Here is a 13145-nt window from a genome sequence, read left to right as displayed (position 1 = left end):
CAAGTCACTTCACCTGTCTGGGCCTCAGTTCCCTCCACCGTCCAACGGGGACGGTGACCGTGAGCCCCACGGGGCCCGGGGCCCGGGTCCCACCCGGTTAGCTTGGATCCACCCCACCGCTCAGTCCGGTCCCCGGCACGTAGTAAGCACTTAACACCACGATGATGGTCGTCACCTTTTTTATCATCGCTGCCAACGCAATAATCATAATCACTTAAGACGGCGAGCCCCATCGGGGACTGATCGTTCCGCATCCGCCCCGGCGCTTAGTCCGTGGCCCGGCGCGGAGTGAGCGTTTAACAGGTACCACCGGCGGCGGCGGCGTCATTCAACTTGTAGGCCGGGCGTCGCCCCCAGCGCTCAGCACACGCTACGCGCCCAGGAGCCGCAGGGCGTAGCGGGTAGAGCCCGGGAGCCTGAGGACCTGGGTTCTAATCCCCGCCCCGGCCCTCGTCCGCCCCGCGACCCCGGGCCGGTCGCTGTCCTCCCCCGGGCCTCGGTCCCCTCATCCGGAAAACGGGGACGGGGACCGCGAACGGTCGGCTCGGGCTCGGTCCGGCGCGCGGCGCACGGTAAGCGCTCGACGGACACCGTCGCGGTGCGGGGCGCGGTTCCGACAGAGGCCACGACCGTCGTCGCGGCCGCACGGTGTCTGTCGCACGGTGAGCGGCGACCCGGGCTCGCGGGTCAGGGGTCGTGGGTTCTAATCCCCCCCCGCCGCCGCTCGTCAGCTGGGGGGCTGGGGGCCAGAGGCTTCACTCGAGTCACGCCTCGGCGACCTCGTCTGTCAAACGGGGACGAAGCCCGCGGGCCTCCCGTCTCTCCCCCGGCGCTCGGCACGTGGTAAGCGCTTAACGGAGAGCGGCGCCATCATCGCTAACACTTGACCGCCACCACGGTGAGGACCGTCCTCCTCGCGGCAGAAGGCCTAAGAGCGCAGCCCCGTTTTTCCCGGAAAAAAAGGCCCCCGTGGGGGTGGTTTTTTTTTAATCACTAAGCCCGCCAGCCCCAGGAGGGAGGCGGGTTTCCCCCCTCCTCGTCCCGTGAGGGCCGGCTTAGAGTGGGCGCCCCTGGGGCTGGGGGCCGGGGGGGGGAAGGGGCGGCGGGGGCCCAAGATGGCGGCGGGGCGGGTCGCGGGGCATGCCGGGACGGCGGGGGCGGCGACGTCGTGCGTGCGCGCGCCCGCGGGGGGGGGGGGGAAGAGAGCGGGGGCGGGACGCGAGGGCGCGCACGTGCGCCGACTCTGCTCCGGCCGGGCGCAGTCCGGACTCGCCGCCGCCGCTGCCGCCGCTTCCTCCTGCTCCCGCTCCCGCTCCCGCTCGCCCAGCGTGCCGCGCAGCGTCCCGCACACACGCAGACACACGCGCACAGAGCGGCCCCCCCCTCCCCTCCCCCCGCCATGGGCGTGCAGGTGGAGACCATCGCCCCCGGAGACGGTGAGACGACGGCGAGCCCCGGATCTGCGCCTCCCTCCTGCTCCCCCCCCCCCACGGTGCCTCCCCTGCCCCTGTTCCTCCTGCCCCCGCCCCGTCTCCCCCGTGCTCCCCTCCCTCCTCCTCCTCCCCCCCCCGTGCTCCCTTGCCTCCCTCCCTGCTCTCCCCCGCGGTGCTCCCCTGCCCCCTTTCCTCCTCCCCCCTGCTCCCTTGCCTCTTTCTCTCCTTCCCCCCGCGCTCCCCCGCGCTCCCCGGCTCCCTTTCCTTCCTCCTCCGGCCCCCCCCCCCCCGTTCCTGTCCCTTTTGCTCCCCTGCCCCCTTCCTTCCTGCTCAGGGCTCCCTTTTCCCCCCGCCCCCCTTCCTCCCCAGCCCGCCTGCTCCCCCTCCCCCCCCCCCCCCGGCAGTACCCTCTGTTCTGGCCGCCCCCGCCCTCTCTGCTCTCTTCCTCCTCCTCCTCCTCCCTCCTCCCTCCTCCCTCGGCCGGGCTTCTCTCTGTCTGTGTCTGTCTCTGCGTCTCTCCCCCCCGGGGGGTCCCGCGACCCCCTGACCGTGTCCCTCCTTGCCCCCCCAGGACGCACCTTCCCGAAGCGCGGCCAGACGTGCGTCGTCCACTACACAGGTGAGCGCCCGGACGGGTGACGGCGAGGGGGGGACGCCACGACACGCACACGCACACACATTGTCCTCTCTGTCTCCGGCCGCCACCCCCCCCCGGTCCGCCCCCCGCACCCCACCGGGTAGCGTCCAGACGCCTGCCGGCGTCTCTCACGCTCCCCGCCGTCGCACACGCCTCTCCCCCCGCCCCCCGGGCCCGGCCCGGTCACCTCGGCCGGGTCGCTCGACCTCCCCGGGCGGGCCCCGACGCCGCCGACCCGGCCGGCGGGCCGTCGGTTCCGCTCGCCGAGCGCCTGCGGCGCGACCGCGAGGACCCTCCGCCCCGTCGACCGGTAGATTCCCGGTGCTCGATGGGCGCCTGCCACGTGCGGAGCGCCGCGGCGAGCGGCGGGGAGGGTCCGGTCGAGTCGGGAGAGGCCACCCCCGCCCTCGTGGAGCCGACCGTCCGGCGCCCGCTTTGCCCGGAGCGCCGGGCCCGGCGTCCGCGAGAAGACGGCGGATGCGGGACCGCCGCCGCCGCTATTGACCGAGCACCCGCCGCGTGCGGAGCGCCGGGCCGGGCGTCCGGGAGGGTCCCCTGGAGTCGGGAGACGGGCGTGGGCGTCCGTGGAGCGGCCGCTCCGTCGGGGGCACCGTACGGGACGCCCGGGACAGCCCGCCAGAGTTAGGGGACGGTCGGCCGATGCTCTCTATCGAGCGCCGCGCCGAGGGTTCGGGAACGTCCGTCGCGAGACGGCCGCCGCGCGCGGGGCGCTCGGGAGAGTCCGCCAGAGTTAGGAAAGGGTCGGCCGGCGCCGCTTACCGAGCGCCCGCCGGGGAGGGTCCGGTGGAGTCGGTCGCCGGTGGTTCCGGGGCGGCTGCCGCCGCGTGCGGGGCCCCGCGCCGGGCGCCGGGGAGGAGAGGAGCGGGGCCGCGGGCCGGGGAGCGCCGCCGAGCGCCCGCTGCCCCGGCGAGGCGTGACGTCGCGGGGGGCACGGTAGCCCGGAGGGCGACGGGAGGGCCGCCTCGCGCCGCCCGTCCCGCCCACCCCCGAGAAGCGCCGGAACCTCCCGGGGCCCGGGTTCTCGTCCCGCCTCCGCCCCCCGGGTGACCTCGGGCCGGTCGTTTCGCCTCCCTCCTCCCGTCGAACGGCGACGGGAGCCCGTGGGCCCCCCGAGGGCCGCGGTCCCGCCCGATCGGCCGGGCCCCCCCCCCCCCGCCGCCCGGCGCTCCGTAGGCGCCCGGCGCTCCGTGGGCGTCCGACGGATACCGTCGGAAGCCCCAACGCCGGTCGCGGGGGCGGAAGGGAGAGGGTCCGGGTTTGTGGGTGGCGGGCGACGGGCCCGGATCGTCCAGGGGACGGGCCGAAGCTCTGAGCGAAAAGCGCGAGTGCGAATCCGGCGGCCTGGGCCTGGCTCGCCCCTCGGCCGGGTCTCCCCCGCCCGCCCTTCCCCGGGCCCTGACGGTCCCGTCCCCCGGTTCCTCCCAGGGTTGCTGGAAGACGGGAAGAAGTTCGACTCGTCGCGGGACAGGAACAAGCCTTTCAAGTTCGTCATGGGCAAACAGGAAGTCATCCGCGGCTGGGAGGAAGGAGTGGCTCAGGTGGGCCCCGCCTCCGCGCCTCTCTCGGCCCCTCCCTCCCGCCCCCGCGTCCGTCCGCCGGGACCATTTGCCCGACGCCCCGGTAGTCTCCGCGGGGCTCACCCAGCGCCCGTCGGGCGCGGGGCGGCGTACCGGGCGCCGGGGACCGGACGGGACGGAGGAGGGACCCGTCCGCCCGCCCGCGAGGGGCTTCCGCCCTTTGGGGGCGACGGGCCGGGCCCGGAGATGCCGTCGGGTCGGCCTCCCCCGGGCGCTCGGTGGGGTGCGCTCCGCACGCCGGGAGCGCTCCGTGAACAGCGCGGATCGAAACGGCGTCCGCGTGCCGGTCGGGGCCTCCGGGCTGAACTTTTGGAGAAGCGGCATGGCGTGGAGGGTGGAACCCGGGCCTTGGGGGGCGGTCAGGAGGTCACGGGTTCTAATCCCCACCGCGCCCCTCGTCTGCCGGGTGACCTCGGGCGAGTCGCCTCCCTCCTCCGGGCCTCGGTTACCTCGGCTGTAAAAGGGGGATGGAGACGGTGAGCCTCACGGGGGACGGGGACCGCGTCCAACCCCATTTGCTCGTCTCCGTCCCGGCGCTTAACGCGGGGTCCGGCGCGTGATAAGCGCTTAACAGACGCTACGGGTGTTATCGTTTTTATTATTATTCGTCGACTCTCCGCTCGACTGCCGGGACCGTGTCCGCTGACTCTCGTGCCCCGCCCGGAGCGGCGCTCGATGCCGTCCGTTCCGTGCGTTCGTACTGATCCGGCGCCTCCCGCGGGCGGAGCGCTGTAGTAGACGATGGGGAGAGGGCAGTACAACAAACCCCAGTCGGCTGCCCCGCGAGGAGCCGACCGAGAGGTCTCGAGCACGGGGACGGCGTCTGCCGTCGGCTCCCCGGGCGCTCGGTCCGGGGCTCCTCCCGCGGCGGGCGTTCAGCGGCTGCCGTCGACCGACGGTCGGCTCGTAGAGGGCGGGGACGGCGCCGACGGTCGGCGCCACGCGGGCAGGGATCGGTGCGCGTCGGATGGTCCCCGGCGCCCGGTCCGGCGCCCCTCGCCCGGCAGAGACGGCCGAGGGACCCGGGGGGGTGGGGGGGTGGAGGGACCCGGACCCAGGCCCGGCCGCCGCCGCCGCCTCTCGTCCCTCTTCAGATGAGCGTGGGCCAGAGAGCCAAGATGACCATCTCGCCCGACTTCGCCTACGGGGCCACCGGCCACCCGGGCATCATCCCGCCCAACGCCACCCTCGTCTTCGACGTGGAGCTCCTCAAGCTGGAGTGACCCCCGGCCCCCCCCCCCCCCCCCCCCCCGGGGTAAGTCACGCCGGGAACCCCCCTCCCCACCCCGTGCTCCCGACTCACGGGGGCGGCCGTAGCGATGGCGACGACGGGGCTTCTCGGGCGCTTACTGTGTTCTGAGCGCTGGGGGAGACACGGGGTCGTGAGGCGGTCCCCCGTGGGGCTCACGGTCCGAACGCCCGTTTTACGGAAGGGGGGAGGGAGGCCCGGAGAAGCGAACCGACTCGCCCAGGGTCCCGCGGCGGAGCCGGGATCGGAACCCGTGACCTTCCGACTCCCCCGGCGCGGGCTCTACCCGCTAGGCCACGCGGCTTCTCTTCGGAGGAGCGGCAGCGCTTAGAACGGTGCTCGGCCCCTAGCGAGCGCTTAACGGATGCCGCCGTTATGATCGGTGGCGGCAGGAGGAGGAGTAGCGGTAAATAGCGGCAGTCACTTGCCTGCTGGGGGACCTTGGGCCGGTCACCGCACTCCTCGGGGCCTCGGTTCCCTCGTCTGGAAGACGGGGGGGAGGAGCGCGAGCCCCGCGGGGGACGGGGACTGGGTTCGAGCCGATCGCCTCGCCTCCGCCGCGTGACCTCGGGCCGGTCACCCCACCCCCCCCCGCCCCCCCGGCCTCGGTCGCGTCGCCGGAAAAGAGGGGACGAGAGGGAGGCGGGGCGGCCTAGCGGGAGGAGCCCCGTCCTGGGAGTCGGAGGACCCGGGTTCTCAGCCCGGGCCTGCCGTGGCACCTCGGGCGAGTCACTTCGGCCCTCCGGGCCTCGGTTTCCTCCGCTGGAAAATAGGGATTCAGTCCCTGCTCTCCCTCCCCTCGGGACCGGGAGCCCCGCGTGGGGCGGGGACGCTGACCCGGGGGTCCCGGATCTCTCCCGGCGCTTGGTACGGCGCTCGGCGCACGGTAAGCACTTCACAGATAGCTCGGGTGACGACGACTACGTGAGGAGAGGAGGGATCGAGACCCAGGCATCTTTTCCTTGTCCTTTTTAAATGGTATCCGTTAAGCGCCCGCTACGGGCCGGGCACCGTACCGGGCGCGGGGGTCGATTCGAGTCAGTCGGGGCTCACGGTCTTCGACCCATTTCCCGGGTGAGGGAACCGAGGCCCGGAGGAGCGCCCGGCCCAGGGTCGCCCGACGGCCGGGCCCCGGCCTGTCCCCGAGGCCGCAGTTGGTATTTGGCGCGGGCGGGCTGGGCGCGGCGGGGGTGGGTTGAGAGGGGGCTGGGGGGGAGGGGGGGGGGGTCTCCACCATTGTAGTCGCTGAGACATCTGGGCCCTCCGGAAGGAAGGAAGGAAGGAAAGAAGGGGAAGTTTACAGTGCAGGCTGGGTTGGGAATGGAGAGCGGAAAGGACTGAGTCAGGAGCGGGCGACAAGGCCCAAGCCGCTGCCTCCGCCTCCCCCTCCCCTCCCCCCCCCCCCTTATTTTCCTCCTCATCTTCCTTGTCCTCATCTTCTTCCACCTCTTCCTTTTCTCCCCTTCTTCTCGTCCTCCTTATTTTCCTCCTCATCTTCCTTGTCCTCCTCTTCTCCTCATCTTCTTCCACCTCTTCCTTTTCTCCCCTTCTTCTCGTCCTCCTTATTTTCCTCATCTTCCTTGTCCTCCTCTTCTCCTCATCTTCTTCCACCTCTTCCTTTTCTCCCCTTCTTCTCGTCTTCCTCTGTCCTCCTCCTTTTCCTCATCTTCCTCCACCACCTCTTCCTTTTCTCCTCTTCGTCCTCGTCCTCATTTTCCTCATCTTCCTCCACCTCCTCTTCCTCCCTTCCTCCTCCGCTTCTCGTCCTCCTCGTCGTCCTCCCGCCGTTTCTCTCCCCGCCCCCCCCCCCCCCGGAGAAACTGGTAGCCCGGCCCAGGGAGACGTGGAGGGGGGGGGTGGGGAGGCGGGGGCCTCGGCGGTCGGGGGCCGGGCCGGGCCGGACCCGAAGGGCACGGAGGGAGAGACGACAGGAAAGAGAAGGGAGCCGGAAGGCCGGAATCCGCATCCCGGCTCCCTTTCCTTCTCCAGACCGTGAGCCCCCCGGGGGACGGGGGGCTGGGTCCGACCCAGGTAGCTCGGCTCCACACCCCAGCGTTCAGTACAGGGCCCGGCCCAGAGCAAGCGCTTAACAGATATCATCATAATTATAATATAAGTCGGAGTGGCCAAAATGGTGAATTTTGGAGTCCTCGTGTAGGTTGAGGGCAGGGGACACGTGGCTACCCGCTGTTGCAGTGACGCGCAGGGCGGCCCGGCGGGTAGAGCCCCGGACCCGGGAGTCAGAGGGACCCGGGTTCCCGTCCCGGCTCCGTCCCTCGTCTGCCGGCTGACCTCGGGAGAGTCACTGCGCTTCTCCGGGCCTCCGTTCCCTCACCTGGAAAACGGGGGTGAAGAGTTGTGAGTCCCACGGGGGCCCGGGTCCAACGCGATAAAGCCGGATCCAGCCCGGCGCTTAGAACGGCGCTCGGCCCAGAGGAAGCGCTCGACGGATGCCGGGATGATGATGATGATGATGATGATGATGATCCCACGGAGACCCCGACCAACCCCGCCGCCTCCGCGCCGTGTCTCTGTCCCTCCTCAGGCTCGGACCGTGGCCGAATCCGGAACGTCAGCTTGGAAGAGAACGCACACGAGTTTGTCTGGACCCCCCAACCCTCTGCGCCCCCTCCTCCCCCCGACCCGGAGAGGTCCCCACCCCCCAGCCAGGGGCAGCCCCCCGTCCCGCTTCCGTCCGCCCCGCTCCCCCCTCTCACCGGCCTCGTCTAGAAACTATACTTCGTCTTATATAATGTATATTTTTTTGTGGGTTGGGGGGCGGGGGGGAGGGTGGTGGCGGTTGGGGGGGGAGAGGTCTTTCCGGGGTCGCACGCGGGCAGGGTTAGAGCCGCCGGCCCTGGGTTTCGGCACGGCGGAGGGGGAGGGGGGACGGGACATCCCCCCCCCCCCCCCCATGAGGAGACGGGGCCAAAGCCCCCCCACCCAAACCCCCGCCTCGGCCCCCCTCAGGTTTGGATCGTCGCGGCCTGCTTGGCTTAAATCGATCCCGCGGGTCGAGGAGGGGTGTGGAAGGGGGTTCCCCCCCCCGGGGGGAGGGCGGCGAGATGTGGACGTCCCCCCACCCCCGGCTGGGTTTTTTGAGGGCGAGCTCCCCCCCCCCCCCCCAAGGTGACCAGATCCGGGCGCCCCCCCCACCTTCCCTCCCGACCCCCGCCTGTGTTGTGATTGGTGAAAGATGTCGCCGCCACCCCTGATCTCCCCCTCCCCGAATCTCCTCCTCCTCAAGTTTTATTATTGCAATAAAAATGCTTTATGCTGGCTTTTCTCAACCACCATCGCCCCCCCTCCTTACCTTCGCCACGCGCGGCGGAAGTCTTTTGGGGGTGGGGACCCCGCGACCCCACCGGAGTCCAGAGGCGGAGGAGGACTCGGCCGGCCTGGCTGAAAACGAGACCGCAGATGGGTGTGGGTTCATTCGGTCGCATTTATTGCGCGCTTGCTGTGGGCAGAGCACTGGACGGAGCGCTTGGGGGAGTCCAATCCAACAGAGTGGGTAGACGCGTCCCTTGCCCACAAGGAGCCGACGGTCTAGAGGACTTGGGTAAGCGCTGTGCTGAGCACTGGACACCTACAAGATAATCAGATCAGAGACAGGCCCAAACCTACAGTCTAAGAGGGAGGAAACTGAGGCACAGAGAGGAAACACCCCCCCAGGTCACACACGTGGCGGAGCTGGGATTACAACCCAGATCTGGATACTAAACCTCTAGGCAAAGGTAAAGGGGCACATTCATTCAATTGTATTTATTGAGCGCTTCCCGGGTGCAGAGCACTGGGCTGCGCGCTTGGGAGAGTCCAATACAACACTGAACGGACCCATTCCCTGCTCCCAACGAGCTCACGGCCTAAAGGGGGAGAGACAGAGGTGAACAGAAAGAAAGAAGTGACGGATAAGGACGTGAGTGGCGGGGGGATGAATGAGGGGAGCGAGGCGGAAGGGAGTGGGAGAAGAGGAAAGGGGGGGTCTAGTCAGGGAAGGCCCTCTCACGGCTCATCGATGGCCTCCTTCCCGCCAAATCCAACGGCTCCTATTCCATCCCGATCCCCCTCGACCTCTCAGCCGCCTTTGACCCCGTGGACCTCCTCCTTCTCCCGGAAACGTCGTCCGACCTCGGCTTCGCCGACCCCGTCCTCTCCCGGTTCTCCCCCCTTCCGTCCGGCCGCCTCCCGCCCCCGCACCGCGCAGATCCCTCCGTCCCTGGTCCCCTTCTCCGTCTGCCCCGACTCCCCGAGAGGACTCCTCGTTCCCTCCCACCGCTTCCACCCCCACCTCCACGCGGACTATTCCCAAATCTCCCTCTCCGCCGCCTCCCGCCTCCGGGACCTCTCTGCTCGGAGGTCCTCCGGTCACCTCCGGCTTAAAGCGTCCAAAACGGAGCTCCTCGTCTTCCCGCCCGAACCCCACCCCCTCGGACTCTCCCGTCGCCGTAGACGGCGGCGCCGTCCCGCCCGTCTCACGGGGCCCGATCCTCGCCGCCATCCTTCGCTCCCCTCATCCAATCCGTCGCCAAATCCTTCACGCCGTGGTTAAAATCTGCCCTCCCCTCTCCATCCGAACCGCTACGGCACCAGTACCGTCGCTGGTGCCGTCCTGCCCGGATGCCCGCCTCGGCCTCCTCGCCCACCTGCCAACCTCTCCCCGCTCCGGTCCGTACTTCACCCCGCTGCCCGCGTCGTTCTTCCACGGAAACGTTCGGGGCGCGTCACCCCCCTCCTCGAAAACCTCCGGCGCTCGCCCATCCAACCTCCGTATCAAACGGGACGCTCTTGGCTTCCCGACTGGCTCCCTTTGCTCTTCCCCCCCGTCCCCGCCTCACACCGTTCACATTTAATTCTGTCGATGCCCGTTCACTTGTATGGATGTCTGTCTGCCCCCCCCCCCCCCCCTCTAGATAGGGAGCTTCTTGTGGGCAGGGATTGTCTCTATTGCTGTACTGGACTCTCCCAAGCACTTAGCATAGCGCTCTGCACACGGTAGACGCTCAAGAAATACGATTGAATCGGCGAGGAGGCGGGCCTTCAAAAAGGCTTCGAAACGGGGGGAGGGCGACGGTCCGTGAGGGGGGTCGGGGCCCGGCGGCCACACGGGACCCAGCCAGGCCCGTTGGCGTGAGGGGAGCCCAACGCGGCCGGGCCGGGCCGTACCGGACGATCGGCCGGGGGCGGCGGGAAGGGACGGGGGACGGACGGCTTCGAAGCCGAAGGGGACGAGCCTCTGTTTGGCGCCGAGGCGGACGGGCGACCGCCGGAGGGTCTCGAGAAGCGGTCGCCCATCCGCTCCTCAAAACTGGCGGAGCGCACCGGGTGGGAAACGGAAGCCGCGACGCTCATCGCGCGCCAGTACGCTGTACTCGCCCAGGTAGCGTCTGGCCGGCCCGCAGTGAGCGCTCAACAGATACCGCAATTATCACTATTCCCCTTCCGTCGTCATCGTGGTAACCGTGCTATCTGTGGAGCGCTTACTCTGGGTCAGGCGCTGTTCCGAGCGCAAGCTAATCGGGTCGGACCCAGTCCCCGTCCCCCCCGGGGCTCACGGTCTTCATCCCCATTTTACGGAGGAGGGAGCCGAGGCCCCGAGGAGCCACTTGCCCGAGGTCACACCGCAGACGGGGGACGGAGGCGGGATCGGAACCCAGATCCTCCTGACGCCCAGGCCTGGGCTCTACCCCTTGGGCCGCGCCGCTTCACGGGAACCCCCGTCTTCTCCCGAGCTCTCCCGCCGCCGTGGCCGGCGATGGGTCGGTACCCTTTCCCCAACGCCTACTGTGTGCAGGGCGCCGTGCCGAGCGCTTGGGAGAGTCCGATCCGCCAGAACCGATCCCCGCCGACAGTCCGGAGGGGGAGACCGGTCTGAAAATAAATCCGGATGGGGGAAGGGGCGGGGGGGGGGGGGGGGAGATAAGGATGCAGCCGCAAAGCCCGTTGCGGGCGGGGAATGGGTCCGTTCTATCGCCGTACTGGACTCTCCCGGGCGCTTGGTACAGTGCTCGGCACACAGTGAGCGCTCAATAGATACGATTGACTGATTGAATGTGGGGGTGGGGTGAGTCTCCAAGTGCTTTAGGGGACACAAACGCTCCCGCTGGCATAAAAAAATAAACAGACGGTAAGCAAAATGATATGTAAATAAGCACCCGGGTTTCAGCTGGGCTCACCTTCTGTTTTGGAGTTGGTGCAGGGGGGAGGGTCAGATGGGGATTCGATTCGACCGGCGCTTATCACTTGTCACCGAGTCAGCGCTTAACAAATACCATCATTATGGCTATTATCGTTATTTTTCGGTCCCTTGGGCGAGTCGCTTCGCTCCTCCGGGCCTCAGTTTCCTCATCTGTCAAATGGGGATCCAATCCCTCCCGCCGTGTGGGACGGGGGCCGCGTCCACCCTGATTAACTCGTATCTGCCCCGGCGCTTAGACCGCCGCTCGCCACACGGTAAGCGCTTAACAGAGCCCACGGTTCTTCTTCTGTTAACTGTTACTTAGGCTGGGGGGGTCCCACGTGGGACCTGATGATCTTGCATCTAACCCGGTGCCTAGCACAGCGCCTGGCACATAATAAGCCCTTGACAGATCCCACCGTGACTGTCGATTAACGGTATTTACCGAGCGCTCAGCAGTGGCCTAAGCGCTCGGGAGAATCCAATCCGACCCGGTAGACCTGCTCCCTGACAGTCTGGGAGGGGCGGGGAGACAGACGTGAATACGAATCGATCCACAGATGGTATTTGCCGAGCGCTTCCTGCGCGCAGAGCGCTGTACTAGAGAAGCGGCGTGGCTCAGTGGAAAGAGCCCGGGCTTGGGAGTCAGCGGTCATGGGTTCGAATTCCGGCTCCGCCCCTTGTCAGCTGTGGGACTGTGGGCAAGGCACTTCACTTCTCTGGGCCTCGGTGACCTCATCTGTAAAATGGGGATTAACCGTGAGCCTCACGTGGGACGACCTGATGACCCTGGATCTCCCCCAGCGCTTAGAACGGTGCTCTGCGCATAGTAAGCGCTTAGCAGATACCAACATTACTATTAAACGCTTGGGAGCGTCCAATCCAACAGAGTTGGTAGACGCGTTCCCTGCTCACAAGGAGCTGAAAGCCTGGAGCCTTTTCTGGGTCTCAGTTTCCTCCTCTGTAAAATGGGGGTGAAGACTGTGAGCCCCACAAGGGACAGAGCTTTGTACAGTGCCTGGTAGAGAGTAAGCGCTTAACGAATACCACAATTATTAATATTATCTTCTCCTTCCATCTCCCCTTCCCACCTCCCTCTCCTCTTCTCCCTCCCCCCCACCTTCCTTTTCTTTTTTTTCTCTCCTTCCTCATCACTCATTCATTCATTTTTAGTGAGCGCTTCCTGTGTGCAGAGCACTGTACTGAGTGCTTGGGAGAGTCCCGTATGACAATAAACAAGTGACAGTCCCTGCCCACACCCCCCTCCCCTTCTCTGCGCCATCCTTCCTCCCCTCCGTCAGTCAGTCGATGCTATTTATTGAGCACTTACTTGTGTGGTTTGGGAGAGTCCAGCGGAGCAGAATTGGTAGACGCGATCCCGGTTCACGAGGTGACAGTGTAGAGGACTCCTTCCCCCCCCTTTCCTATTCCCTCCTCCTTCCTTCCTCCTCATCCCCACCCCCCCCCCATATTATCAAGCACTGTACTAAGCGCTGGGGTGGATCCCAGCCACTCGGGTCGGACCCATTCCCCGACCCCCGTGGGGCTGACCGCCTCCATCCCCATTGAGCAGAGGAGGGAACTGAGGCCCAGAGAAGGGAAGCGACCGGCCCAAGGTCACCCAGCAGACAACTGGCGGAGCCGGGACTAGAACCCAGGTCCTAATGATTCCCGGGCCCGGGCTCTACCCACTCCACCATCCTCCTTCCCTTATCAATTAATCCATCAATGATATTGATTGAGCGCTTACTATGGGCAGAGCATTGGACTGGGCGCCCGGGGGAGTCCACTGTAACCGAGTTGGTAAATAGGTTACCTGCCTCTTCCTCCTCCTCCCTTTTCATTCATTCGATCATTCATTCAATGGTATTTATTGAGCGCGTACTGTGTGCAGAGCACTGTACTAAGCGCTTGGGAGTGGCCAATTAGCAACCGATAGAGGTAATCCCTGCTCACAAGGAGTTCACAGGCCAGAATTTACCTGCCTCCTGCTCCATTCATTCAATCATTCATTCAATGGTATTTATTCATTCATTCAATAGTATTTATT

General features: G+C 67.1%; 1 protein-coding gene and 1 long non-coding RNA gene across 4 annotated transcripts; one reads left to right on the top strand and one right to left on the bottom strand.

The window, feature by feature from the left end:
* The first annotated feature begins 1223 nt into the window (after nucleotides 1-1223).
* Nucleotides 1224-4914, top strand: LOC114806059 (peptidyl-prolyl cis-trans isomerase FKBP1A). The gene is made up of 4 exons (XM_029048852.2): nucleotides 1224-1436; nucleotides 2005-2052; nucleotides 3517-3629; nucleotides 4763-4914. Exons 1-4 carry the CDS (start codon nucleotides 1400-1402, stop codon nucleotides 4889-4891), a joined length of 327 nt encoding a protein of 108 aa, XP_028904685.1. The 5' UTR covers nucleotides 1224-1399; the 3' UTR covers nucleotides 4892-4914.
* A 10-nt stretch (nucleotides 4915-4924) lies between these two features.
* On the bottom strand, nucleotides 4925-12554 carry LOC114806060. 3 transcript variants are annotated; one of them, XR_003754175.1, is made up of 3 exons: nucleotides 8231-8425; nucleotides 7253-7493; nucleotides 4925-5031 (listed from the first exon to the last, which is right to left on the bottom strand). It is a non-coding gene; the product is annotated as an uncharacterized LOC114806060 (long non-coding RNA). The 3 variants fall into 3 exon arrangements; XR_003754176.2 differs by lacking the exon at nucleotides 4925-5031 and adding an exon at nucleotides 12426-12554 and having other exon boundaries at nucleotides 7012-7493; nucleotides 8231-8319; XR_005661232.1 differs by lacking the exon at nucleotides 4925-5031 and having other exon boundaries at nucleotides 7012-7493.
* Nucleotides 12555-13145: the final 591 nt, after the last annotated feature.

The sequence above is a fragment of the Ornithorhynchus anatinus genome, chromosome 21 (assembly GCF_004115215.2).
Source record: "Ornithorhynchus anatinus isolate Pmale09 chromosome 21, mOrnAna1.pri.v4, whole genome shotgun sequence".
In the NCBI taxonomy this organism is placed as follows: domain Eukaryota; kingdom Metazoa; phylum Chordata; class Mammalia; order Monotremata; family Ornithorhynchidae; genus Ornithorhynchus; species Ornithorhynchus anatinus.
Note: the sequence above shows the minus strand (reverse complement) of the source record. Positions and strands in the feature narration are given on the sequence as shown.

Coding starts and splice junctions, on each gene's coding strand:
- LOC114806059 (XM_029048852.2), top strand. CDS start 1,400: ATGGGCGTGCAGGTGGAGACCATCGCCCCCGGAGACG. Junction 1,437..2,004: donor GACCATCGCCCCCGGAGACG/GTGAGACGACGG, acceptor TTGCCCCCCCAG/GACGCACCTTCCCGAAGCGC. Junction 3,630..4,762: donor GGGAGGAAGGAGTGGCTCAG/GTGGGCCCCGCC, acceptor GTCCCTCTTCAG/ATGAGCGTGGGCCAGAGAGC.